We start from the raw sequence: 26,857 nt of genomic DNA, 5'->3' as shown, positions 1-26,857 counted from the left end.
GTTTAGTATTAAATTATTGTAAACAAATCTAAAATATATTTAGTTGGATTAGGCTAAAATAAATTGCGCTTGTTATAATAAGGTTAGGTAAGTTTTCTAAGTTCCTTTTGGTGCAAAATTATAAACTTTTACATCAACATTAATGAAAAAAATATATCTTTAAACGTATAAGAGAAAATTTTAGAAAGGACTTAATTTTAAATGAGTTCTTGCTAATTGACCAGTTTTACATATTCGGCACGACATATATATATATATATATATATATATATATATATATATATATATATATATATATATATATATATATATATATATATATATATATATATATATATTATATATATATATATATATATATATATATATATATATATATATATATATATATATATATATATATATATATATATATATATATATATATATATATATATATATATATTAGTTGAAATGTTAAAAATGCCTTTGAGTCTGATACAAAACTCATAGAAACTGTATTCTTGATTTTTTTAATTGTTTTACACAACAAATAACCCACAATACCGTGGGTGGAACAACTGTTACAGTCATGGTATTGTGGGTTAGTTGTGAATTGTTGCAGTAATGGAATTGTGGGTTAGTTGTGAATTTTTGCATCCATGGTATTGTGGGTTAATTGTGAACTGATGCCTTAACAATCTTGCTTCTTACATCAAGTTTAAAAGTGAATGGGAATTCCATTCTTTGCTTCCTTTCCTTAATGTTGACGTCCACCGCTCGCAAGCTTATGCTCAGTGGCATGTACATCCACTACTTTTCTTGCCATGGTCTCTCTATCAAGAAAAGTTATTATTTCTCTTTATCTCTTTGTCCTTTGCATTTGTGACTCTCAGTTCCTTAACTCAGAAATTTCCACTCTTCGTAATTCGTTCTCTCGTTTTGGCCACCTTTCCCATTTCACAAACTCTGGCTTCTCACCGGCTCAACGACTGTCTTCTCTCCCAAACTCTTTACTCCTGTGAAATCTATCCTCTCTCCCCCCCCCCCATATTTCCAGTTTTCCTAATCTCATTAAGTCTCTCCGTTCCTGCCACACTAACACCTTTCGCCCTTCTCTCCTCTTTCTCTTTTTGTGTCACTAAACTACTCTTCCTTCTACTGTTACTATTTCTTCTACTACTACTCCCATTATCTCTCTTATCATTACCGCTACTTCCTCTTCTCCCTCTCTTCTTCCCGTCCTTTTTCCCCTCGTCTATATATACTGGCTCCCTCACTCTTTTGTGTTAGTGTGTCTTTGTAAATGGTCCAAATCGGACCGAAACGTCGTCGTAAGCTCCTCTCTCCTATGTGCGGGTGTAGTCATGGTATTGTGTGTTAGCTGCTAACTGTTCTATTAATGGCATTGTGAGTATAAATCAGGTGAACAGTTGAGATAATTAAAGGTGAGTTTAAGGTCAGAGTATGTGAGCAGGTTCTGGGAGAGGTGAGCACCAACAGAAACCTTTGTTCAGCAAGCAGATGAACTTCCGTGTCATGGCAACATCTTCAGTTGATGTCTGTGTTTAGTAAGGTCGTGGTGGGGTGGTTGGACGTGGTGCGGTCTTTTTTGGGTGGCGTGGGTGGTGCTGTGGGTGGGGTGGGAGGTGCTGTGGGTGGCGTGGGTGGTGCTGTGGGTGGCGCTATGGGCTGTGCAGGCGGGGCTTTAGGCTGCACTGGCGAGGTTTCAGGCTGTGTAGGCTTAGCTGCAGATTGCATAGGATTGGCTACAGGCTGAGTAGAATTGACTACAGGCTGCATAGGATTGGCTACAGACTGAGTAGGATTGGCTACAGGCTGCATAGAATTGGCTACAGGCTGAGCAGGATTGGCTACAGGCTGCATAGACTTGGCTACAGGCTGTGGGGGTGGGTCCACGTCGTGCGTGGGTGTGGTGAGTGGGCGAGCCATGCAGGAGGACACCTCGCGCCCAGAGGTGGTGGACCAGGTGGCAACGACTGAAGAAGTTCGCTTGCGAGGCCGTCGACGGATCTCACCATCCTCCTCATCAAACTGATAAAAAATACAACAGTATCATGTATAAACACTTACAACAACAATGAATATTTCGTTTATTCATTTTCTAGGCTTCATTTATGCTTTATCAAGCCTAAATATGTTCTTAAATGTACAAAGGGAGAGGCCTTTTTACAAAGCAGTTTATACATGTCATTTAATTCTATGTCGACTGTATCGTGACTCATAGTTTATAGAAATAATAATGTGAGTGTCATTGTTGTATAGGGAAGAGGAGTACAAGGTCATTATAACAATGATTTAAGTAGGAGTGTACAATAACATAACACAAGACTTGTACAATGACCTACATAACACTAGACATGTACAATGACCTACATAACACTAGACATGTACAATGACCTACATAACACTAGACATGTACAATGACCTACATAACACAAGACATGTACAATGACCTACATAACACTAGACATGTACAATGACCTACATAACACTAGACATGTACAATGACCTACATAACACAAGACATGTACAATGACCTACATAACACTAGACATGTACAATGACCTACATAACACTAGACATGTACAATGACCTACATAACACAAGACATGTACAATGACCTACATAACACTAGACATGTACAATGACCTACATAACACTAGACATGTACAATGACCTACATAACACTACACATATACAATGACCTACATAACACAAGACATGTACAATGACCTACATAACACTAGACATGTACAATGACCTACATAACACAAGACATGTACAATGACCTACATAACACTAGACATGTACAATGACCTACATAACACTAGACATGTACAATGACCTACATAACACTAGACATGTACAATGACCTACATAACACTAGACATGTACAATGACCTACATAACACTAGACATGTACAATGACCTACATAACACTAGACATGTACAATGACCTACATAACACAAGACATGTACAATGACCTACATAACACTAGACATGTACAATGACCTACATAACACTAGACATGTACAATGACCTACATAACACTAGACATGTACAATGACCTACATAACACTAGACATGTACAATGACCTACATAACACTAGACATGTACAATGACCTACATAACACTAGACATGTACAATGACCTAAATAACACTAGACATGTACAATGACCTACATAACACTAGACATGTACAATGACCTACATAACACTAGACATGTACAATGACCTACATAACACTAGACATGTACAATGACCTACATAACACTAGACATGTACAATGACCTACATAACACTAGACATGTACAATGACCTACATAACACTAGACATGTACAATGACCTACATAACACTAGACATGTACAATGGCCTACATAACACTAGACATGTACAATGACCTACATAACACTAGACACGTACAATGACCTACATAACATTAGACATGTACAATGACCTACATAACACTAGACATGTACAATGACCTACATAACACTAGACATGTACAATGACCTACATAACACTAGACATGTACAATGACCTACATAACATTAGACATGTACAATGACCTACATAACACTAGACATGTACAATGACCTACATAACACTAGACATGTACAATGACCTACATAACACTACACATGTACAATGACCTACATAACACTAGACATGTACAATGACCTACATAACACTAGACATGTACAATGACCTACATAACACTAGACATGTACAATGACCTACATAACACTACACATGTACAATGACCTACATAACACTACACATGTACAATGACCTACATAACACTAGACATGTACAATGACCTACATAACACTACACATGTACAATGACCTACATAACACTAGACATGTACAATGACCTACATAACACTAGACATGTACAATGACCTACATAACACTAGACATGTACAATGACCTACATAACACAAGACATGTACAATGACCTACATAACACAAGACATGTACAATGACCTACATAACACTAGACATGTACAATGACCTACATAACACAAGACATGTACAATGACCTACATAACACAAGACATGTACAATGACCTACATAACACTAGACATGTACAATGACCTACATAACACTAGACATGTACAATGACCTACATAACACTAGACATGTACAATGACCTACATAACACAAGACATGTACAATGACCTACATAACACAAGACATGTACAATGACCTACATAACACAAGACATGTACAATGACCTACATAACACTAGACATGTACAATGACCGACATAACACAAGACATGTACAATGACCTACATAACACTAGACATGTACAATGACCTACATAACACAAGACATGTACAATGACCTACATAACACAAGACATGTACAATGACCTACATAACACTAGACATGTACAATGACCTACATAACACTAGACATGTACAATGACCTACATAACACTAGACATGTACAATGACCTACATAACACAAGACATGTACAATGACCTACATAACACAAGACATGTACAATGACCTACATAACACTAGACATGTACAATGACCTACATAACACAAGACATGTACAATGACCTACATAACACAAGACATGTACAATGACCTACATAACACAAGACATGTACAATGACCTACATAACACAAGACATGTACAATGACTTACATAACACAAGACATGTACAATGACCTACATAACACAAGACATGTACAATGACCTACATAACACAAGACATGTACAATGACCTACATAACACTACACATGTACAATGACCTACATAACACTAGACATGTACAATGACCTACATAACACTAGACATGTACAATGACCTACATAACACTAGACATGTACAATGACCTACATAACACTAGACATGTACAATGACCTACATAACACAAGACATGTACAACGACCTACATAACACTAGACATGTACAATGACCTACATAACACTAGACATGTACAATGACCTACATAACACTAGACATGTACAATGACCTACATAACACTAGACATGTACAATGACCTACATAACACTAGACATGTACAATGACCTACATAACACAAGACATGTACAATGACCTACATAACACTAGACATGTACAATGACCTACATAACACTACACATGTACAATGACCTACATAACACTAGACATGTACAATGACCTACATAACACTAGACATGTACAATGACCTACATAACACAAGACATGTACAATGACCTACATAACACAAGACATGTACAATGACCTACATAACACAAGACATGTACAATGACTTACATAACACAAGACATGTACAATGACCTACATAACACAAGACATGTACAATGACCTACATAACACTAGACATGTACAATGACCTACATAACACTACACATGTACAATGACCTACATAACACTAGACATGTACAATGACCTACATAACACAAGACATGTACAATGACCTACATAACACTAGACATGTACAATGACCTACATAACACTACACATGTACAATGACCTACATAACACTAGACATGTACAATGACCTATATAACACTAGACATGTACAATGACCTACATAACACTACACATGTACAATGACCTACATAACACAAGACATGTACAATGACCTACATAACACAAGACATGTACAATGACCTACATAACACAAGACATGTACAATGACCTACATAACACAAGACATGTACAATGACCTACATAACACAAGACATGTACAATGACCTACATAACACAAGACATGTACAATGACCTACATAACACAAGACATGTACAATGACCTACATAACACTAGACATGTACAATGACCTACATAACACTAGACATGTACAATGACCTACATAACACTAGACATGTACAATGACCTACATAACACTAGACATGTACAATGACCTACATAACACTACACATGTACAATGACCTACATAACACTAGACATGTACAATGACCTACATAACACTACACATGTACAATGACCTACATAACACTACACATGTACAATGACCTACATAACACTACACATGTACAATGACCTACATAACACAAGACATGTACAATGACCTACATAACACAAGACATGTACAATGACCTACATAACACAAGACATGTACAATGACCTACATAACACAAGACATGTACAATGACCTACATAACACAAGACATGTACAATGACCTACATAACACAAGACATGTACAATGACCTACATAACACTAGACATGTACAATGACCTACATAACACTAGACATGTACAATGACCTACATAACACTAGACATGTACAATGACCTACATAACACTACACATGTACAATGACCTACATAACACTACACATGTACAATGACCTACATAACACTAGACATGTACAATGACCTACATAACACTACACATGTACAATGACCTACATAACACTACACATGTACAATGACCTACATAACACTACACATGTACAATGACCTACATAACACTACACATGTACAATGACTTAACACTAAAAGTGTACAGGGGAAGGTTATAGCATACATTTAGCAATAAAGTTGTACACAGTTTGAGCACATGTATAACGGGTGTTAACCAACGTTTTGAGTTTTTGTGACTTCACAGTTATACATCTGAAATATTACATCTACCTCTGCTTTTAGCAGCTGTCCTGAAAATGCGATTAGTAGAGGCTTCTAGACATTTACACCTATGGTTATCTGTTTAATAATATCCTCGTGTTGCTCCACCTCACGAGATGACCCTGAGAACTACCACGAACCATATGTATTTACAACATTGTATTTTCTCCCAGGAATGTTTTCTAGTACAAGGTTCAGAATTCCTTGAGGTTTTGCGAACATGTGCTTATGGAAACTCTAGAGTGGAATAATGTAAACACAGTATCACTTGAACTTCACTTTACTACACTGATGTCTCCTGCCCTTCATTTGTTCCATGAACAAGCTGTGATAAGCCACAGTGCTGGTGAACTCATTTTTATTATACTCTTGATGCATTATGCCTATTTATTCCACAACAGTTACTGTGAATCATGCTGGTGGGTGATCCCATGACCGTACCATAACGCACTCTTGATGCAACCAAAATTCATTGACACTGACAAGTAAGCCACTCATGTGGTTAATGAGAGTTGGCTTGATTAAGCCACTTAGTGGGCAAAACATTTCCTTCACAAAATTTCCTAGGCAGTACACACACGTTTTGTATATGTTGAACTTTATGCACTAATCAAATCGGCAAACTTTTTTTTTTTAGTGTGTAATGTGAGGTAATCAGGTTTAATATGAGGAAGGGGAGGATAGCTCCAGTGCCTTCGATCAAGAGCCCTTCACCACTATTACTCACCTAATTGTGTCTGTGGGGGTCGAGTCGCCTCTCCTGGGCCCCGTTTCTTAATCAGTAACCGGCGTGTGTGATGTTTGCCCAGCATCAATTGCCTGGTGTGCAAGCAAGGTGACCAGACCTACAGGAAGACATCAATGGGCATCAATCAAAGGCTCTTGATTCGAGGAACTTGAGCTATTATCCCTTGGGTAAGAATCTGATTGTGTCGCACTGGTCAGGTGTGAACTTATGCTGGTGAGGGGATCTTGATTCGAGGAATTGGAGCTGGTGGACCCCTTTTCCTTGGATCAAATCTGATTACCTCCCCAGGTGCTGTGTGGCCCCTGTGGGTTTTATGCTTGCCCTTGAACATGGCTCAGGGACATGATATATATCATGAAAAATGTATGAAGAAAGTTCAGAAGACAGTGTAGAAAAAGAAGAATAAGAAGAAAACAAGGAAGAAGAAGAGGAGTCTCACCTCAGTCTGGACAGCAACACCGATCCCACCGCTGCTGCCACCACTGTCACTAACACTCTTCCTTCTTCGTATCTCGGTCAACAGGTCAGTAAACTCATCCTTCAGTTTCTGGACTCTGGTGGCCAGGTCTTGCCTGCTGGTGGGCGACCTCGCTCCACAGCCAAAGACGCTGCCACCGCTGTGACTCCTGCTCAGCAGTGACAGTTCTGATGCCTCACCGCCACTCGAAGCCTCTGAAGAGTTGATTGCATCGGCGGCATTTTCCTGGTGGTAAAGATATTATCTTATGCAAGGAATTAAACCGTGGTATAACGACCTAACACATCATACCTGATCAATTCCAGTTCTGCAGGTACGGCACATTATTCAGCATGCAACCAGTGGCGGACTTACATTATTTGGGACAATGAAGCTTGAGTTGTTTTGGGGGTCCTTGAACTCTAATGGGGTCACCTTGGCAACCAGCAATGGTTAGCCTACATAATTTATTAACCTTTTAATTTTTATTCTTTGGGTCAGACACTGTGCTTGACCACCTGGCTGTGCATCAGACACTGTGCTTGACCACCTGGCTGTGCATCAGACACTGTGTTTGACTACCTGGCTGTGCATCAGACACTGTGCTTGACCACCTGTCTGTGCATCAGACAGTGTGCTTGACCACCTGGCTGTGCATCAGACACTGTGCTTGACCACCTGGCTGTGCATCAGACACTGTGCTTGACCACCTGGCTGTGCATCAGACACTGTGCTTGACCACCTGGCTGTGCATCAGACACTGTGTTTGACTACCTGGCTGTGCATCAGACAGTGTGCTTGACCACCTTGCTGTGCATCAGACACTGTGCTTGACCACCTGGCTGTGCATCAGACACTGTGCTTGACTACCTGGCTGTGGACAGACACTGTGCTTGACCACCTTGCTGTGCATCACACACTGTGCTTGACCACCTGGCTGTGCATCAGACAGTGTGCTTGACCACCTGGCTGTGCATCAGACACTGTGCTTGACCACCTGGCTGTGCATCAGACACTGTGCTTGACTACCTGGCTGTGCATCAGACACTGTGCTTGACCACCTGGCTGTGCATCAGACACTGTGCTTGACCACCTGGCTGTGCATCAGACACTGTGCTTGACCACCTGGCTGTGCATCAGACACTGTGCTTGACCACCTGGCTGTGCATCAGACACTGTGCTTGACCACCTGGCTGTGCATTACACACTGTGCTTGACCACCTGGCTGTGCATCAGACACTGTGCTTGACCACCTGGCTGTGCATCAGACACTGTGCTTGACCACCTGGATGTGGGTCAGACACTGTGCTTGACCACCTGGCAGTGCATCACACACTGTGCTTGACTACCTGGCTGTGCATCAGACACTGTGCTTGACCACCTGGCTGTGCATCACACACTGTGCTTGACTACCTGGCTGTGCATCACACACTGTGCTTGACCACCTGGCTGTGCATCAGACACTGTGCTTAACCACCTGGATGTGGGACAGACACTGTGCTTGACCACCTGGCTGTGCATCAGACACTGTGCTTGACCACCTGGCTGTGCATCAGACACTGTGCTTGACCACCTGGCTGTACATCACACACTGTGCTTGACTACCTGGCTGTGTATCAGACACTGTGCTTGACCACCTGGCTGTGCATCAGACACTGTGCTTGACCGCCTGGCTGTGCATCAGTCACTGTGCTTGACCGCCTGGCTGTGCATCAGACACTGTGCTTGACCACCTGGCTGTGCATCAGACACTGTACTTGACCACCTGGATTTGAGACAGACACTGTGCTTGACCACCTGGCTGTGCATCAGACACTGTACTTGACCACCTGGCTGTGCATCAGACACTGGGCTTGACCTCCTGGCTGTGGATCAGACCATGTACTTGACCACCTGGCTTGGGACAGAAACACTACATGACCACCTGTCTGTGGGAAAGAAACACTGCTTGACCACTTGGCTGTGGGTCAGACGCTCTAATTGACCACCTGGCTGTTGGTCAGACGCTCTACTTGACCACCTGGCTGTGGGTCAGACGCTCTACTTGACCACCTGGCTGTGGGTCAGACACTCACTTAGCTGGTTTAGTCCACTCATACTCTCTTATATTGCAAAACCTAACCTGCTGGAATATGTGACTCTTTGCTCCCTGGCTTATTGTTATACTGCTGAAGTAACACTGTAAATACTGTGTCTCGGTGAACCAATATATTACCTGGAGTTTACCTGGGGAGAGTTTCAGGAGTCAACGCCTCTACGGCCTGGTCTGAGACCAGGCTTAAACAAACACTACCATTTTGGCATGTTCTTGATTGTCAGGTTGTTCTTGATTACCAGGTTGTTCTTGATTGTCAGGTTGTTCTTGATTACCAGGTTGTTCTTGATTGTCAGGTTGTTCTTGATTTCCAGGTTGTTCTTGACTGTCAGGTTGTTCTTGATTACCAGGTTGTTTTTGACTGCCAGGTTGTTCTTGATTGTCAGGTTGTTCTTGATTACCAGGTTGTTCTTGATTGTCAGGTTGTTCTTGATTACCAGGTTGTTCTTGACTGTCAGGTTGTTCTTGATTACCAGGTTGTTTTTGTCTGCCAGGTTGTTCTTGATTACCAGGTTGTTCTTGATTGTCAGGTTGTTCTTGATTACCGGGTTGTTCTTGACTGCCAGGTTGTTCTTGATTACCAGGTTCTTCTTGACTGTCAGGTTGTTCTTGATTACCAGGTTGTTTTTGACTACCAGGTTGTTCTTGATTATCAGGTTGTTCTTGTCTGTCAGGTTGTTCTTGATAGCCAGATTGTTCTTGATTTCCAGGTTTTTCTTGATTACCAGGTTGTTCTTGATTACCAGGTTGTTCTTGATTACCAGGTTGTTCTTGATTACCAGGTTGTCCTTGATGTTCAGGTTGTTCTTGATTACCAGGATGTTCTTGATTACCAGGTTGTTCTTGATTACCAGGTTGTTCTTGATAGCCAGGTTGTTCTTGATTACCAGGTTGTTCTTGATTACCAGGTTGTTCTTGATTACAGGTTGTTATTGAGTGCCAGGTTGTTCTTGATTACCAGGTTGTTCTTGATTGCCAGGTTGCTCTTGATTACCAGGTTGTTCTTAATTACCAGTTTGCTCTTGATTGTCAGGTTGTTCTTGACTGCGAGGATGTTCTTGATTACAGGTTGTTCTTGATTACCAGGTTGTTCTTGATTACCAGGTTGTTCTTGATTACCAGGTTGTTCTTGATCGCTAGGTTGTTCTTGATTACCAGGTTTTCTTGATTGCCAGGTTGTTCTTGATTACCAGGTTGTTCTTGATTACCGGTTGTTCTTGATAGCCAGGTTGTTCTTGATTACCAGGTTGTTCTTGATTACCAGGTTGTTCTTGGTTACAGGGTGTTCTTGATTGCCAGGTTGCTCTTGATAGCCAGGTTGTTCTTGATTACCAGGTTGTTCTTGATTACCAGGTTGTTCTTGATTACCAGATTGTTCTTGATTACCGGTTGTTCTTGATAGCCAGGTTGTTCTTGATTACCAGGTTGTTTTTGACTGCCAGGTTGTTCTTGATTGTCAGGTTGTTCTTGATTTCCAGGTTGTTCTTGACTGTCAGGTTGTTCTTGATTACCAGGTTGTTTTTCACTGCCAGGCTGTTCTTGATTGTCAGGTTGTTCTTGATTACCAGGTTGTTCTTGATTGTCAGGTTGTTCTTGATTACCAGGTTGTTCTTGACTGTCAGGTTGTTCATGATTACCAGGTTGTTTTTGTCTGCCAGGTTGTTCTTGATTACCAGGTTGTTCTTGATTGTCAGGTTGTTCTTGATTACCGGGTTGTTCTTGACTGCCAGGTTGTTCTTGATTACCAGGTTCTTCTTGACTGTCAGGTTGTTCTTGATTACCAGGTTGTTCTTGATAGCCAGGTTGTTCTTGATTACCAGGTTATTCTTGATTTCAGGGTTGTTCTTGATTACCAGGATGTTCTTGATTACCAGGTTTTTCTTCATAGCCAGGTTGTTCTTGATTACCAGATTGTTCTTGATTGCCAGGTTGTCCTTGATAGCCAGGTTGTTCTTGATTACCAGGTTGCTCTTGATTACCAGGTTGTTCTTGATTACCAGGTTGTTCTTGATAGCCAGGTTGTTCTTGATTACAGGTTGTTCTTGATTGCAAGGTTTTTCTGGATTACCAGGTTGTTCTTGATTACCAGGTTGTTCTTGATTACCAGGTTGTTCTTGATTATAGGTTGTTCTTGATTACCAGGTTGTTCTTGAATACCAGGTTGTTCTTGATTACCAGGTTGTTCTTGATTACCAGGTTGTTCTTGATTACCAGGTTGTTCTTGATAGTCAGGTTGTTCTTGATTACCAGGTTGTTCTTAATTACCAGGTTGTTCTTGATTACAGGTTGTTGTTGATTGCCAGGTTGTTCTTGATTACCAGGTTGTTCTTGATTACCAGGTTGTTCTTGATTACCAGGTTGTTCTTGATTACCAGGTTGTTCTTGATTACCAGGTTGTTCTTGATAGTCAGGTTGTTCTTGATTACCAGGTTGTTCTTAATTACCAGGTTGTTCTTGATTACAGGTTATTGTTGATTGCCAGGTTGTTCTTGATTACCAGATTATTCTTGATTGCCAGGTTGTTCTTGATTACCAGGTTGTTCTTGATTACCAGGTTGTTCTTGATTACCAGGCTGTTCTTGAAAGACAGGTTGTTCTTGATTACTAGATTATTCTTGATTGCAAGGTTGTTCTTGATTACAGGGTTGTTCTTGATTGCCAGGTTGTTCTTGATAGCCAGGTTGTTCTTGATTACCAGGTTGTTCTTGATTACCAGGTTGTTCTTGATTACCAGGTTGTTCTTGATTACCATTTTGTCCTTGATTACCAGGTTGTTCTTGATTACCAGGTTGTTCTTGACTACTGGGTTGTTCTTGATTACCTGGTTGTTCTTGATTACAGGTTATTCTTGATTGCCAAGTTATTCCTGATTACCAGGTTGTGCTTGACTGCATGGTTGTTCTTGATTGCCTTGTTGTCCTTGATAGCCAGGTTGTTCTTGATTACCAGGTTGTTCTTGATTACCAGGTTGTTCTTGATTACAGGTTGTTCTTGATTGCCAGGTTGTTCTTGATTACTAGGTTGTTCTTGATTACAAGTTGTTCTTGATTGCCAAGTTATTCTTGATTGCCAGGTTGTGCTTGACTGCCTGGATGTTCTTGATTTTCATGTTGTCATTGATAGCCAGGTTGTTCTTGATTATCAGGTTGTTCTTGATTAGCAGGTTGGTCTTGATTACAGGTTGTTCTTGATTGCCAGGTTGTTCTTGATTACCAGGTTGTTCTTGAGTACCAGGTTGTTCTTGATTACCAGGTTGTTCTTGATTACAGGTTGTTCTTGATTGCGAAGTTATTCTTGATTACCAAGTTGTTCTTGATTACAAGGTTGTTCTTGATTTCCAGGTTGTGCTTGACTGCCAGGTTGCTCTTGATTATCAAGTTGATCTTGATTGCCAAGTTGTTCTTGATTGTCAGGTTGTTCTTGATTACCAGGTTGTTCTTGACTGTCAGGTTGTTCTTGATTACCAGGTTGTTTTTGACTGCCAGGTTGTTCTTGATTATCAAGTTGTTCTTGACTGTCAGGTTGTTCTTGATAGCCAGGTTGTTCTTGATTTCCAGGTTGTTCTTGATTACCAGGTTGTTCTTGATTGCCTGGTTGTTCTTGATTACAGGTTGTTCTTGATTACAGGTTGTTCTTGATTACCAGGTTGTTCTTGATTACCAGGTTATTCTTGATTACCAGGTTGTTCTTGATTACCAGGTTGTTCTTGATTACCAGGTTGTCCTTGATTTTTAGGTTGTTCTTGATTACCAGGTTGTTCTTGATTACCAGGTTGTTCTTGATTACCAGGTTGTTCTTGATAGCCAGGTTGTTCTTGATTACCAGGTTGTTCTTGATTACCAGGTTGCTCTTGATTACAGGTTGTTATTGAGTGCCAGGTTGTTCTTGATTACCAGGTTGTCCTTGATTTTTAGGTTGTTCTTGATTACCATGTTGTTCTTGATTACCAGGTTGTTCTTGATAGCCAGGTTGTTCTTGATTACCAGGTTGTTCTTGATTACCAGGTAGTTCTTGATTACAGGTTGTTATTGAGTGCCAGGTTGTTCTTGATTACCAGGTTGTTCTTGATTACAGGTTGTTCTTGATTACCAGGTTGTTCTTGATTACCAGGTTGCTCTTGATTGTCAGGTTGTTCTTGACTGCCAGGATGTTCTTGATTACAAGTTGTTCTTGATTACCAGGTTGTTCTTGATTACCAGGTTGTTTTTGATTACCAGGTTGCTCTTGATTGCCGGGTTGTTCTTGATTACCAGGTTGTTCTTGATTGCCAGGTTGTTCTTGATTACCAGGTTGTTCTTAATTACCGGTTGTTCTTGATAGCCAGGTTGTTCTTGATTACCAGGTTGTTCTTGATTACCAGGTTGTTCTTGATTACCAGGTTGCTCTTGATTGTCAGGTTGTTCTTGACTGCCAGGATGTTCTTGATTACAGGTTGTTCTTGATTACCAGGTTGTTCTTGATTACCAGGTTGTTCTTGATTACCAGGTTGCTCTTGATTGCCAGGTTGTTCTTGATTACCAGGTTGTTCTTGATTGCCAGGTTGTTCTTGATTACCAGGTTGTTCTTGATTACAGGTTGTTCTTGATAGCCAGGTTGTTCTTGATTACCAGGTTGTTCTTGATTATCAGGTTGTTCTTGATTACCAGGTTATTCTAGATTACCAGGTTCTTCTTGATTACCAGGTTGTTCTTGATAGCCAGGTTGTTCTTGATTACCAGGTTGTTATTGATTACCAGGTTGTTCTTGATTACAGGTTTCTCTTGACAGCCAGGTTGTTCTTGATTACCAGGTTGCTCTTGATTACCAGGTTGTTCTTGATAGCCAGGTTGTTCTTGATTACCATGTTATTCTTGATTTCCAGGTTGTTCTTGATTACCAGGATGTTCTTGATTACCAGGTTTTTCTTGCTAGCCAGGTTGTTCTTGATTACCAGATTGTTCTTGATTGCCAGGTTGTTCTTGATAGCCAGGTTGTTCTTGATTACCAGGTTGTTCTTGATTACCAAGTTGTTCTTGATTACAGGTTGTTCTTGATTGCCAGGTTTTTCTTGATTACCAGGTTGTTCTTGATTGCCAGGTTGTTCTTGATTACAGGTTGTTCTTGATTACCAGGTTGTTCTTGATTACCAGGTTGTTCTTGATTACCAGGTTGTTCTTGATTGCCAGGTTGTTCTTGATTACCAGGTTGTTCTTGATTACAGGTTGTTCTTGATTGCCAGGTTGTTCTTGATTACCAGGTTGTTCTTGATTACCAGGTTGTTCTTGATAGCCAGGTTGTTCTTGATTACAAGTTGTTCTTGATTGCCATATTGTCCTTGATTGCCATGTTGTCCTTGATTGCCAGTTTGTCCTTGATTGCCAGGTTGTTCTTGATTGCCAGGTTGTCCTTGATTGCCATGTTGTCCTTGATTGCCAGTTTGTCCTTGATTGCCAGTTTGTCCTTGATTGCCAGGTTGTTCTTGATTGCCAGGTTGTCCTTGATTGCCATGTTGTCCTTGATTGCCAGTTTGTCCTTGATTGCCATGTTGTCCTTGATTGCCAGTTTGTCCTTGATTGCCATGTTGTCCTTGATTGCCAGGTTGTGCTTGACAAGCAGGAGGTCTACTGGCCCATACTTGGCCAGTAGGCCTCCTGCAGTGCTTGTAACCTTTTTTCTTGTATTGGTATTATACTATTTTGAAAAAGCCCTAAGCCCGTAGGGCCCATAAGACTCCTGGGTTAAACCAGAGGCAATCAGGTTCATTCCAAGGAATGGGAGGACATCCCCAGTGCCTTGGATCAAGAGACAAATGCGGTCTCAAATATAAACACATGCTCGCTTTTAAGCTATTTCTCACCTGTAAATTGTAAACAACTGCAGGTGTAAACAACTGCAGGTGTAAACAACTGCAGGAGTAAACAACTGCAGGTGTAAACAACTGCAGGAGTAAACAACTGCAGGTGTAAACAACTGCAGGTGTAAACAACTGCAGGTGTAAACAACTGCAGGTGTAAACAACTGCAGGAGTAAACAACTGCAGGTGTAAACAACTGCAGGTGTAAACAACTGCAGGAGTTAACAACTGCAGGTGTAAACAACTGCAGGTGTAAACAACTGCAGGTGTAAACAACTGCAGGTGCAAACAGCTCAGGTGTAAACAACTTCAGATGTAAACTTCAGGTGTAAACAATTCAGGTAACAAAAAGTTCAGGTGTCAACTTCGGTGTAAACAACCCAGGTATAGACAGCTTCGGTGTAAACAACTCAGGCATAAAAAACTTCATGTGTAAACAACTCAAGTGTAAACAACTCAGGTGTAAACAACTCAGATATAAACTCAGGTGTAAACAACTCAGGTGTCAACAACTCAGGTGTAAACAACTCAGGTGTCAACAATTCAGGTGTAAACAACTCAGATATAAACAACATCAGAAGTACACAACTCAGGTGTAAACAACTCAGGTGTAAACAACTCAGGTGTAAACAACTCAGGTGTAAACACCTATAAGTGTAATGTGTAAACAGCACTATGTCTCACCTGTAAGTGTTGTCTACGTTCAGCAAGTGTTGCCTGAAGCTGACTCTCGTAATGTTGAGTAACCAGTTGAAGTTCAGCTTGAACCCGACCAAGCTTAATCTGCAGCTGTATTCAAACATGGTTATATATATATATATATATAATTATTATTAAATGTATATATATATATATATATATATATATATATATATATATATATATATATATATATATATATATATATATATATATATATATATATATATATATATATATATATATATATATATATATATATATATGTATTAATAGCAGTTAGGAGGGTGTGTAGAAAGATATTTTTATAATTATTATTATTATTATTATTATTATTATTATTATTATTGTTATTGTTATTATTATTATTATTATTATTATTATTATTATTATTATTATTATTATTATTGTTATTATTATTATTATTATTATTATTATTATTATTATTATTATTATTATTATTATTATTGTTATTATTATTATTATTATTATTATTATTATTATTTTTGAAGCAGTTTGTGACAGAACCTACAAGGGGAAATGACCTATTTGATTTGGTTCTGGCGAACAAGGAAACCCTTGTTAATAATTTAGAAATTAACGAGGAACTCAGCACAAGCGATCACAAATCAATTGCCTTTAGCATAGAATGGAAGTATGATAGTAGGGATAACTCAGTAACAGTCCCAGATCTTCGCTTAGCAGATTACGATGGGCTTAGAGAACACTTATCATCTGTTGACTGGGGTAACGAAGAGAGCTATCAATATGACAGTTTTCTGAACACTATACATGAGGCTCAAAGAGCGTTTATCCCGTATAAAGAAATTAGATCACATAGAAATGACCCAAAATGGATGAATAATAGGCTGAAATATCTACTAGGGCATAAGAAAGGAATTTATAGGCGTATCAAAAGAGGCGAGGGTCATCTTATGAATCAGTATATTGACATTAAGAGGGACATTAACAAGGGGATAAGAAAAGCTAAAAGGGACTATGAAATTAAAGTTGCTAGGGATTCTAAAACTAACCCAAAAAGTTTTTTCCAGGTCTATAGAACAAAAGTTAGAGATAAGATAGGTCCCCTTAAAAATAACTATGGGCATCTTACTGACAAAGAGAATGAAATGTGCTCGATTTTAAATAATTATTTTCTCTCGGTTTTTACACAGGAAGACACTAACAATATTCCAGTAATTAATTTTTACAGTGGGCCAGAAGAAGATAAATTTTGTAACATCACAGTCACTAGTGAAATGGTTGTGAAGCAGATAGACCGACTGAAGCAAAATAAGTCACCGGGTCCTGATGAGGTTTTTTCAAGGGTTCTTAAGGAATGCAAAATGGAAGTCTGTGAACCATTAACTAATATTTTTAATTTATCTCTTCAAACAGGTGTAGTGTCTGATATGTGGAAGATGGCTAATGTAATTCCTATTTTTAAAACAGGGGACAAGTCGTTACCGTCAAATTACCGCCCAATAATCTGACCTCAATTGTAGGCAAATTACTAGAGTCAATTATAGCTGAGATTATAAGAAGCCATCTCGATAAGCATAGCTTGATTAATGATACTCAGCATGGATTCACAAGAGGCCGGTCTTGTTTAACTAATTTATTAACTTTCTTCAGTAAAGCTTTTGAGGCTGTTGATCACGATAAAGAATTTGATATTATTTACTTAGATTTTAGTAAGGCTTTTGATAGAGTTCCGCACCAAAGACTGTTAAAGAAAGTGACAGCTCATGGCATTGGGGGAAAAGTGCTCTCATGGATCGAGTCATGGCTCACTGACAGGAAGCAGAGAGTGTCCATAAATGGGGTTAAATCCGAGTGGGGATCAGTAACAAGTGGGGTTCCACAGATCAGTCTTAGGCCCGTTGTTGTTTATAATATATATCAATGACCTTGATGAGGGTATTACTAGTGATACGAGCAAATTCGCCGATGACACAAAGATAGGTAGAATAATTTATTCAAACGTAGATGTTATGGAACTTCAGGAGGATTTAGACAAACTCTATTCTTGGTCAGAAAAGTGGCAGATGCAGTTCAATGTAGATAAATGCAAGGTTCTGAAGCTCGGGAGTGTCCATAAACCTAGCACTTATAAGTTAAATAATGTAGAACTTAGCCATACAGATTGCGAAAAGGACTTGGGGATTATGGTGAGCAGCAACCTTAAACCAAGACAGCAATGCCTAAGCGTTCGTAATAAGGCAAATAGATTACTGGGATTTATATCAAGAAGTGTAAGCAACAGAAGTCCAGAGGTCATACTGCAGCTTTATACATCATTAGTAAGGCCTCACCTAGATTATGCAGCTCAGTTCTGGTCTCCATATTACAGAATGGACATAAATTCGTTAGAAAACATTCAGCGTAGGATGACTAAATTAATACATAGCATTAGAAATCTTCCTTATGAAGAAAGATTGAAGACTCTTAAGTTACATTCACTTGTTAGACGAAGAATGAGGGGAGACCTGATCGAAGTGTATAAGTGGAAGATAGGTATTAATAAAGGGGATATTAATAAGGTCTTGAGGATGTCTCTCCAAGAGAGAACCCGCAGTAATGGATTTAAATTAGATAAGTTTAGATTTAGAAAGGACATAGGAAAGTATTGGTTTGGAAATAGGGTAGTAGATGAGTGGAACAGTCTACCTAGTTGGGTTATTGAGGCTAGGACTTTGGGTAGTTTCAAATTTAGGTTGGATAAATATATGAGTGAGAGGGGTTGGATTTGAGTGGGACTTTCAAATGAGTGGATAGAGTTATCAGAGCTTATTTCTTGGGTGGCATTGAAAATTGGGTTGGGCAAATGTTTTGTTATTGGGATGAATTGTAAAGAACCTGCCTAGTATGGTCCAACAGGCCTCCTGCAGTGTTCCTCCTTTCTTATGTTCTTATGTTCTTATTATTATTATTATTATTATTATTATTATTATTATTATTATTATTATTATTATTAAAAAAGTTTGGTTAAAATAGTGGAGCAGTTAAAAGAATGGTACAAGGAAATAATGGAACAAGAGAACAATCGTACAAGAGAACAATGGCACAAGGGAAGACTGGAACAAGAGAACAACCGTACAAGGCAACAAAGAAGCAATAGTACAAGGGAACAATGGTACAAGAGAATAATGGAACAATTGTACAATTGAACAGTGGAACAAGGGAACAATGGAACAAGAGAACAATGGAACAAGAGAACAATGGTACAAGGGAACAATAAAAGAAGAGAAAAATGCATCACGAGAACAATGGTACAAGAAAACAATGGTACAAGGAAACAATGGTACAAGGGAAAATCGTAGAAGAGAAAAGGGGAAAAACGGAATAAGAGAACAGTGGTACAAGGAACAATGGAACTAGAATACAATTGTACAAAGCTCAATGGAACAAGAGAATAATTGCACAATTGAAAATTAGAGCAAGAACACAGTGGAACAAGAGAACAATGGTACAAGGTCTAGCAGACCTTGTAGGCCTAGCAGACCTTGTAGGCCTAGCAGACCTTGTAGGTCTAGCAGACCTTGTAGGTCTAGCAGACCTTGTAGGTCTAGCAGACCTTGTAGGTCTAGCAGACCTTGTAGGTCTAGCAGACCTTGTAGGTCTAGCAGACCTTGTAGGTCTAGCAGACCTTGTAGGCCTAGCAGACCTTGTAGGCCTAGCAGACCTTGTAGGTCTAGCAGACCTTGTAGGTCTAGCAGACCTTGTAGGCCTAGCAGACCTTGTAGGTCTAGCAGACCTTGTAGGTCTAGCAAACCTTGTAGGCATTGCAGACCTTGCAGGCCTAGCAGACCTTGTAGGTATAGCAGACCATGGAGGCCTAGCAGACCTAGTAGGTCTAATATACCTAATAGGCCTACTAGACCTAATAGGTCTATAAGTTCTAATAGACCTATGGCAGTGACCTCCTGTGTTCTTAGATTTTGTTCCACTTCATTCTCAAATGATCATATTGAAGGTCACAGTCCCTGACATCTACTTCATGAAGGTCACAGTTCCTGACATCTACTTCTTGAAGGTCACAGTTCCTGACATCTACTTCTTGAAGGTCACAGTCCCTGACATCTACTTCTTGAAGGTCACAGTTCCTGACATCTACTTCCTGAAGGTCACAGTTCCTGACATCTACTTCTTGAAGGTCACAGTTCCTGACATCTACTTCCTGAAGGTCACAGTTCCTGACAACTACTTCTTGAAGGTCACAGTCCCTGACATCTACTTCTTGAAGGTCACAGTCCCTGACATCTACTTCTTGAAGGTCACAGTCCCTGACATCTACTTCTTGAAGGTCACAGTCCCTGACATCTACTTCTTGAAGGTCACAGTCCCTGACATCTACTTCTTGAAGGTCACAGTCCCTGACATCTACTTCCTGAAGGTCACAGTTCCTGACATCTACTTCTTGAAGGTCACAGTCCCTGACATCTACTTCCTGAAGGTCACAGTCCCTGACATCTACTTCTTGAAGGTCACAGTCCCTGACATCTACTTCATGAAGGTCACAGTCCCTGACATCTACTTCCTGAAGGTCACAGTTCCTGACATCTACTTCTTGAAGGTCACAGTCCCTGACATCTACTTCCTGAAGGTCACAGTCCCTGACATCTACTTCTTGAAGGTCACAGTCCCTGACATCTACTTCTTGAAGGTCACAGTCCCTGACATCTACTTCCTGAAGGTCACAGTCCCTAACATCTACTTCTTGAAGGTCACAGTCCCTGACATCTACTTCATGAAGGTCACAGTTCCTGACATCTACTTCCTGAAGGTCACAGTTCCTGACATCTACTTCTTGAAGGTCACAGTCCCTGACATCTACTTCTTGAAGGTCACAGTTCCTGACATCTACTTCCTGAAGGTCACAGTTCCTGACATCTACTTCTTGAAGTTCACAGTCCCTGACATCTACTTCTTGAAGGTCACAGTCCCTGACATCTACTTCCTGAAGGTCACAGTCCCTGACATCTACTTCTTGAAGGTCACAGTCCCTGACATCTACTTCTTGAAGGTCACAATCCCTGACATCTACTTCTTGAAGGTCACAGTCCCTGACATCTACTTCTTGAAGACTTCAGTTCCTGACATCTACTTCTTGAAGGTCACAGTCCCTGACATCTACTTCATGAAGGTCACAGTCCCTGACATCTACTTCTTGAAGGTCACAGTCCCTGACATCTACTTCTTGAAGGTCACAGTCCCTGACATCTACTTCCTGAAGACTTCAGTTCCTGACATCTGCTTCTTGAAGGTCACAATCCCTGACATCTACTTCATGAAGGTCACAGTCCCTGACATCTACTTCTTGAAGGTCACAGTCCCTGACATCCACTTCTTGAAGAACTCAGTTCCTGACATCTACTTCTTGAAGGTCACAGTCCCTGACATCTACTTCTTGAAGGTCACAGTCCCTGACATCTACTTCTTGAAGGTCACGGTCCCTGACATCTACTTCTTGAAGGTCACAGTCCCTGACATCTACTTATCGATGGTCACAGTCCCTGACATCTACTTCCTGAAGGTCAGAGTCCCTGACATCTACTTCTTGAAGGTCACAGTCCCTGACATCTACTTATCGATGGTCACAGTCCCTGACATCTACTTCCTGAAGGTCACAGTCCCTGACATCTACTTCTTGATGGTCACAGTCCCTGACATCTACTTCTTGAAGGTCACAGTCCCTGACATCTACTTCTTGAAGGTCACAGTCCCTGACATCTACTTCTTGAAGGTCACAGTCCCTGACATCTACTTCTTGAAGGTCACAGTCCCTGACATCTACTTCTTGAAGGTCACAGTCCCTGACATCTACTTCATGAAGGTCACAGTCCCTGACATCTACTTCCTGAAGGTCACAGTTCCTGACATCTACTTCTTGAAGGTCACAGTCCCTGACATCTACTTCCTGAAGGTCACAGTCCCTGACATCTACTTCTTGAAGGTCACAGTCCCTGACATCTACTTCTTGAAGGTCACAGTCCCTGACATCTACTTCCTGAAGGTCACAGTCCCTGACATCTACTTCTTGAAGGTCACAGTCCCTGACATCTACTTCATGAAGGTCACAGTTCCTGACATCTACTTCCTGAAGGTCACAGTTCCTGACATCTACTTCTTGAAGGTCACAGTCCCTGACATCTACTTCTTGAAGGTCACAGTTCCTGACATCTACTTCCTGAAGGTCACAGTTCCTGACATCTACTTCTTGAAGTTCACAGTCCCTGACATCTACTTCTTGAAGGTCACAGTCCCTGACATCTACTTCCTGAAGGTCACAGTCCCTGACATCTACTTCTTGAAGGTCACAGTCCCTGACATCTACTTCTTGAAGGTCACAGTTCCTGACATCTACTTCCTGAAGGTCACAGTTCCTGACATCTACTTCTTGAAGTTCACAGTCCCTGACATCTACTTCTTGAAGGTCACAGTCCCTGACATCTACTTCTTGAAGGTCACAGTCCCTGACATCTACTTCTTGAAGGTCACAGTCCGTGACATCTACTTCTTGAAGGTCACAGTCCTTGACATCTACTTCTTGAAGGTCACAGTCCCTGACATCTACTTCTTGAAGACTTCAGTTCCTGACATCTACTTCTTGAAGGTCACAGTCCCTGACATCTACTTCATGAAGGTCACAGTCCCTGACATCTACTTCTTGAAGGTCACAGTCCCTGACATCTACTTCTTGAAGGTCACAGTCCCTGACATCTACTTCCTTAAGACTTCAGTTCCTGACATCTGCTTCTTGAAGGTCACAATCCCTGACATCTACTTCATGAAGGTCACAGTCCCTGACATCTACTTCTTGAAGGTCACAGTCCCTGACATCTACTTCTTGAAGAACTCAGTTCCTGACATCTACATCTTGAAGGTCACAGTCCGTGACATCTACTTCTTGAAGGTCACAGTCCCTGACATCTACTTCTTGAAGGTCACGGTCCCTGACATCTACTTCTTGAAGGTCACAGTCCCTGACATCTACTTATCGATGGTCACAGTCCCTGACATCTACTTCCTGAAGGTCAGAGTCCCTGACATCTACTTCTTGAAGGTCACAGTCCCTGACATCTACTTATCGATGGTCACAGTCCCTGACATCTACTTCCTGAAGGTAACAGTCCCTGACATCTACTTCTTGAAGGTCACAGTCCCTGACATCTACTTCTTGAAGGTCACAGTCCCTGACATCTACTTCTTGAAGGTCACAGTCCCTGACATCTACTTCTTGAAGGTCACAGTCCCTGACACCTACTTCTTGAAGGTCACAGTCCCTGACATCTACTTCTTGAAGACTTCAGTTCCTGACATCTACTTCTTGAAGGTCACAGTCCCTGACATCTACTTCTGGAAGACCACCGTTCCTGACATCAACTTCTTGAAGACCACCGTTCCTGACATCAACTTCTTGAAGACCACCGTTCCTGACATCAACTTCTTGAAGACCACAGTTGTTGACATCTACTTCTTGAAGACTAGAGTTGTTGACATCTACTTCTTGAAGGTCACAGTCCCTGACATCTACTTATTTAAGGTCACAGTTCCTGACATCTGCTTCTTGAAGGTCACAATCCCTGACATCTACTTCTTAAAGGTCACAGTTCCTGACATCTACTTCTTGAAGGTTACAGTCCCTGACATCTACTTCTTGAAGGTCACAGTTCCTGACATCTACTTCTTGAAGACTTCAGTTCCTGACATCTGCTTCTTGAAGGTCACAATCCCTGACATCTACTTCTTGAAGGTCACAGTCCCTGACATCTACTTCTTGAAGGTCACAGTCCCTGACATCTACTTCTTGAAGGTCACAGTCCCTGACATCTACTTCTTGAAGGTCACAGTCCCTGACATCTACTTCTTGAAGGTCACAGTCCCTGACATCTACTTCTTGAAGGTCACAGTCCCTGACATCTACATCTTGAAGGTCACAATCCCTGACATCTACTTCCTGAAGGTCACAGTTCCTGACATCTACTTCTTGAAGACCACAGTTCCTGACATCTACTTCTTGAAGACCACAGTTCCTGACATCTACTTCCTGAAGGTCACAGTCCCTGACATCTACTTCCTGAAGGTCACAGTTCCTGACATCTACTTCTTGAAGGTCACAGTCCCTGACATCTACTTCTTGAAGACCACAGTCCCTGACATCTACTTCTTGAAGGTCACAGTCCCTGACATCTACTTCTTGAAGACCACAGTTCCTGACATCTACTTCTTGAAGACCACAGTTCCTGACATCTACTTCTTGAAGGTCACAGTCCCTGACATCTACTTCTTGAAGACCACAGTTCCTGACATCTACTTCTTGAAGGTCACAGTCCCTGACATCTACTTCTTGAATACCTCAGTTTCTTACATCTACTTCTTGAAGGTCACAGTTCCTGACATCTACTTCTTGAAGGTCACAGTCCCTGACATCTACTTGTTGAAGGTCACAGTCCCTGACATCTACTTGTTGAAGACCACAGTTCCTGACATCTACTTCTTGAAGGTCACAGTCCCTGACATCTACTTCTTGAAGGTCACAGTTCCTGACATCTACTTCTTGAAGGTCACAGTCCCTGACATCTACTTGTTGAAGGTCACAGTCCCTGACATCTACTTGTTGAAGACCACAGTTCCTGTCATCTACTCCTTGAAGACCACAGTTCCTGTCATCTACTCCTTGAAGACCACAGTTCCTGTCATTTACTTCTTGAAGACCACAGTTCCTGTCATTTACTTCTTGAAGACCACAGTTCCTGTCATTTACTTCTTGAAGACCACAGTTCCTGTCATCTACTCCTTGAAGACCACAGTTCCTGTCATCTACTCCTTGAAGACCACAGTTCCTGTCATTTACTTCTTGAAGACCACAGTTCCTGTCATCTACTTCTTGAAGACCACAGTTCCTCTCATCTTCTTCATGAAGGTCACAGTTCCTGACATTTACTTCTTGAAAACCACAGTTCCTGTCATCTACTTCTTGAAGACCACAGTTCCTGACATCTACTTCTTGAAGACCACAGTTCTTGTCATCTTCTTGTTGAAGACGACAGTTCCTGTCATCTTCTTTCTTTGTTTCCGTCAACCAAGAGTCCATTGTAAGACCTCGACACTACTTCATTTTTTTCTGCAAGCCTAAATCTTGTAATTCCAGGCTATATCCTTAACACTGACCATGCTGGAAGAACTTCAAGACACAATCATGTAGTTCCATGCCGTGTGTCCTGTACACTGATCATATTGGAATAACTCCAAGCCATAATCTTGCAGTTCCAGGCTGTGTCCTGAACACTGACCATGCTGGAAGAACTTCAAGACACAATCATGTAGTTCCATGCCGTGTGTCCTGTACACTGATCATATTGGAATAACTCCAAGCCATAATCTTGCAGTTCCAGGCTGTGTCCTGGAAACTGCCAATGCTGGAAGAACTCTAGCACTCCTCTACTGTGCACCTAAGAATTTATAGATCCTAAAGATTTCTCCTGCAGATACTTCTCCAAGCAAGAGTCGTACAGACCTGGAGATTCTCCGTGCTGTAAGGTCTCCTGCTGACCACAGTCTTGCATCTCCTGGCTGTTATACCTGGAGACCAGCCTTCCTGGAGCGCCTCCTCCAGGCCACAATCATGTAGACCAGGTCACAGCTCTTCTTCTTGCAAGGCTTCAACAGTCTTCAGGGTCCCCATGCTTCATGCAACTACCAGAGAAAGCAAGACAAAAACTATCATCAACATGACTATCCTGGCTGTCTAAAAGTAAACTTCCAGTTAATAGCTGTCAGAAACAGCCTTCAAGCTCTCAGAAACAGAACTCAAGTTGTCAGAAACAGAACTCAAGCTGACAGAAGCTGCCTTCAAACTGTCAGAAACAGCCTTCAAGCTGTCAGTAACAGAAAACATCAACAGAAGAAGCTTTTATTTGCCTCTTGTTGAAAACTGTTAAAGGGGGCTGAGGACACGAGCAACCGGGGCATTAATCAATTTATCGATTTGCAAGAAGGATTTATAGTCATGCCGTTGTTAAATTAATATTGTATTAAATTCAGGGAAGTTATTGTTAGTGGGTCGTGGCACAAGTGGTACTAGAACCACTGTAGGTGGGCACCAGTTGTACTAGAATCACGGTAGGTAGCACCAGTGATACGAGAGACACTGTATGTGGGTGCTAGTGGTACTAGACCCACTTTAGGTGGCACCAGTGGTACTAGAACCACGGTAGGTAGCACCAGTGATACTAGAACCATTGTAGATGGGCACCTGTGGTACTAGAACCACTGTAGGTGGGCACCAGTTGTACTAGAACCACTGTATATGGGCACCAGTGCACTGTAACTACTGTAGGTGGGCACCAGCAGTACTAGAACCACTGTAGGTGGTTCTCAGCGGCACTAAAACCATTG

The 26,857-nt window shown here is 41.0% G+C and overlaps 1 protein-coding gene across 2 annotated transcripts in view; it reads right to left on the bottom strand.

Moving 5' to 3' along the window:
• Positions 1-451: 451 nt before the first annotated feature.
• The window catches only part of LOC128697104 (uncharacterized), a 242,533-nt gene continuing 216,127 nt past the window's right edge, over positions 452-26,857 (bottom strand). Inside the window, exons 7-10 of one of the 2 annotated variants that reach the window (XM_070095252.1) lie at positions 16,442-16,546; positions 7,812-8,075; positions 7,352-7,469; positions 1,846-2,034 (exon numbers count right to left, since the gene is read on the bottom strand). In XM_070095252.1, coding sequence (XP_069951353.1) covers positions 2,030-2,034; positions 7,352-7,469; positions 7,812-8,075; positions 16,442-16,546 — 492 coding nt within the window. In that variant the 3' untranslated portion in view covers positions 1,846-2,029. Of the gene's footprint in view, positions 2,035-7,351; positions 7,470-7,811; positions 8,076-16,441; positions 16,547-26,857 lie in introns of both variants that reach the window. The other variant, XM_070095251.1, reaches the window with a different exon arrangement.

This window comes from Cherax quadricarinatus, chromosome 49 (genome assembly GCF_038502225.1).
Source record: "Cherax quadricarinatus isolate ZL_2023a chromosome 49, ASM3850222v1, whole genome shotgun sequence".
Lineage (NCBI taxonomy): Eukaryota > Metazoa > Arthropoda > Malacostraca > Decapoda > Parastacidae > Cherax > Cherax quadricarinatus.
Note: the sequence above shows the minus strand (reverse complement) of the source record. Positions and strands in the feature narration are given on the sequence as shown.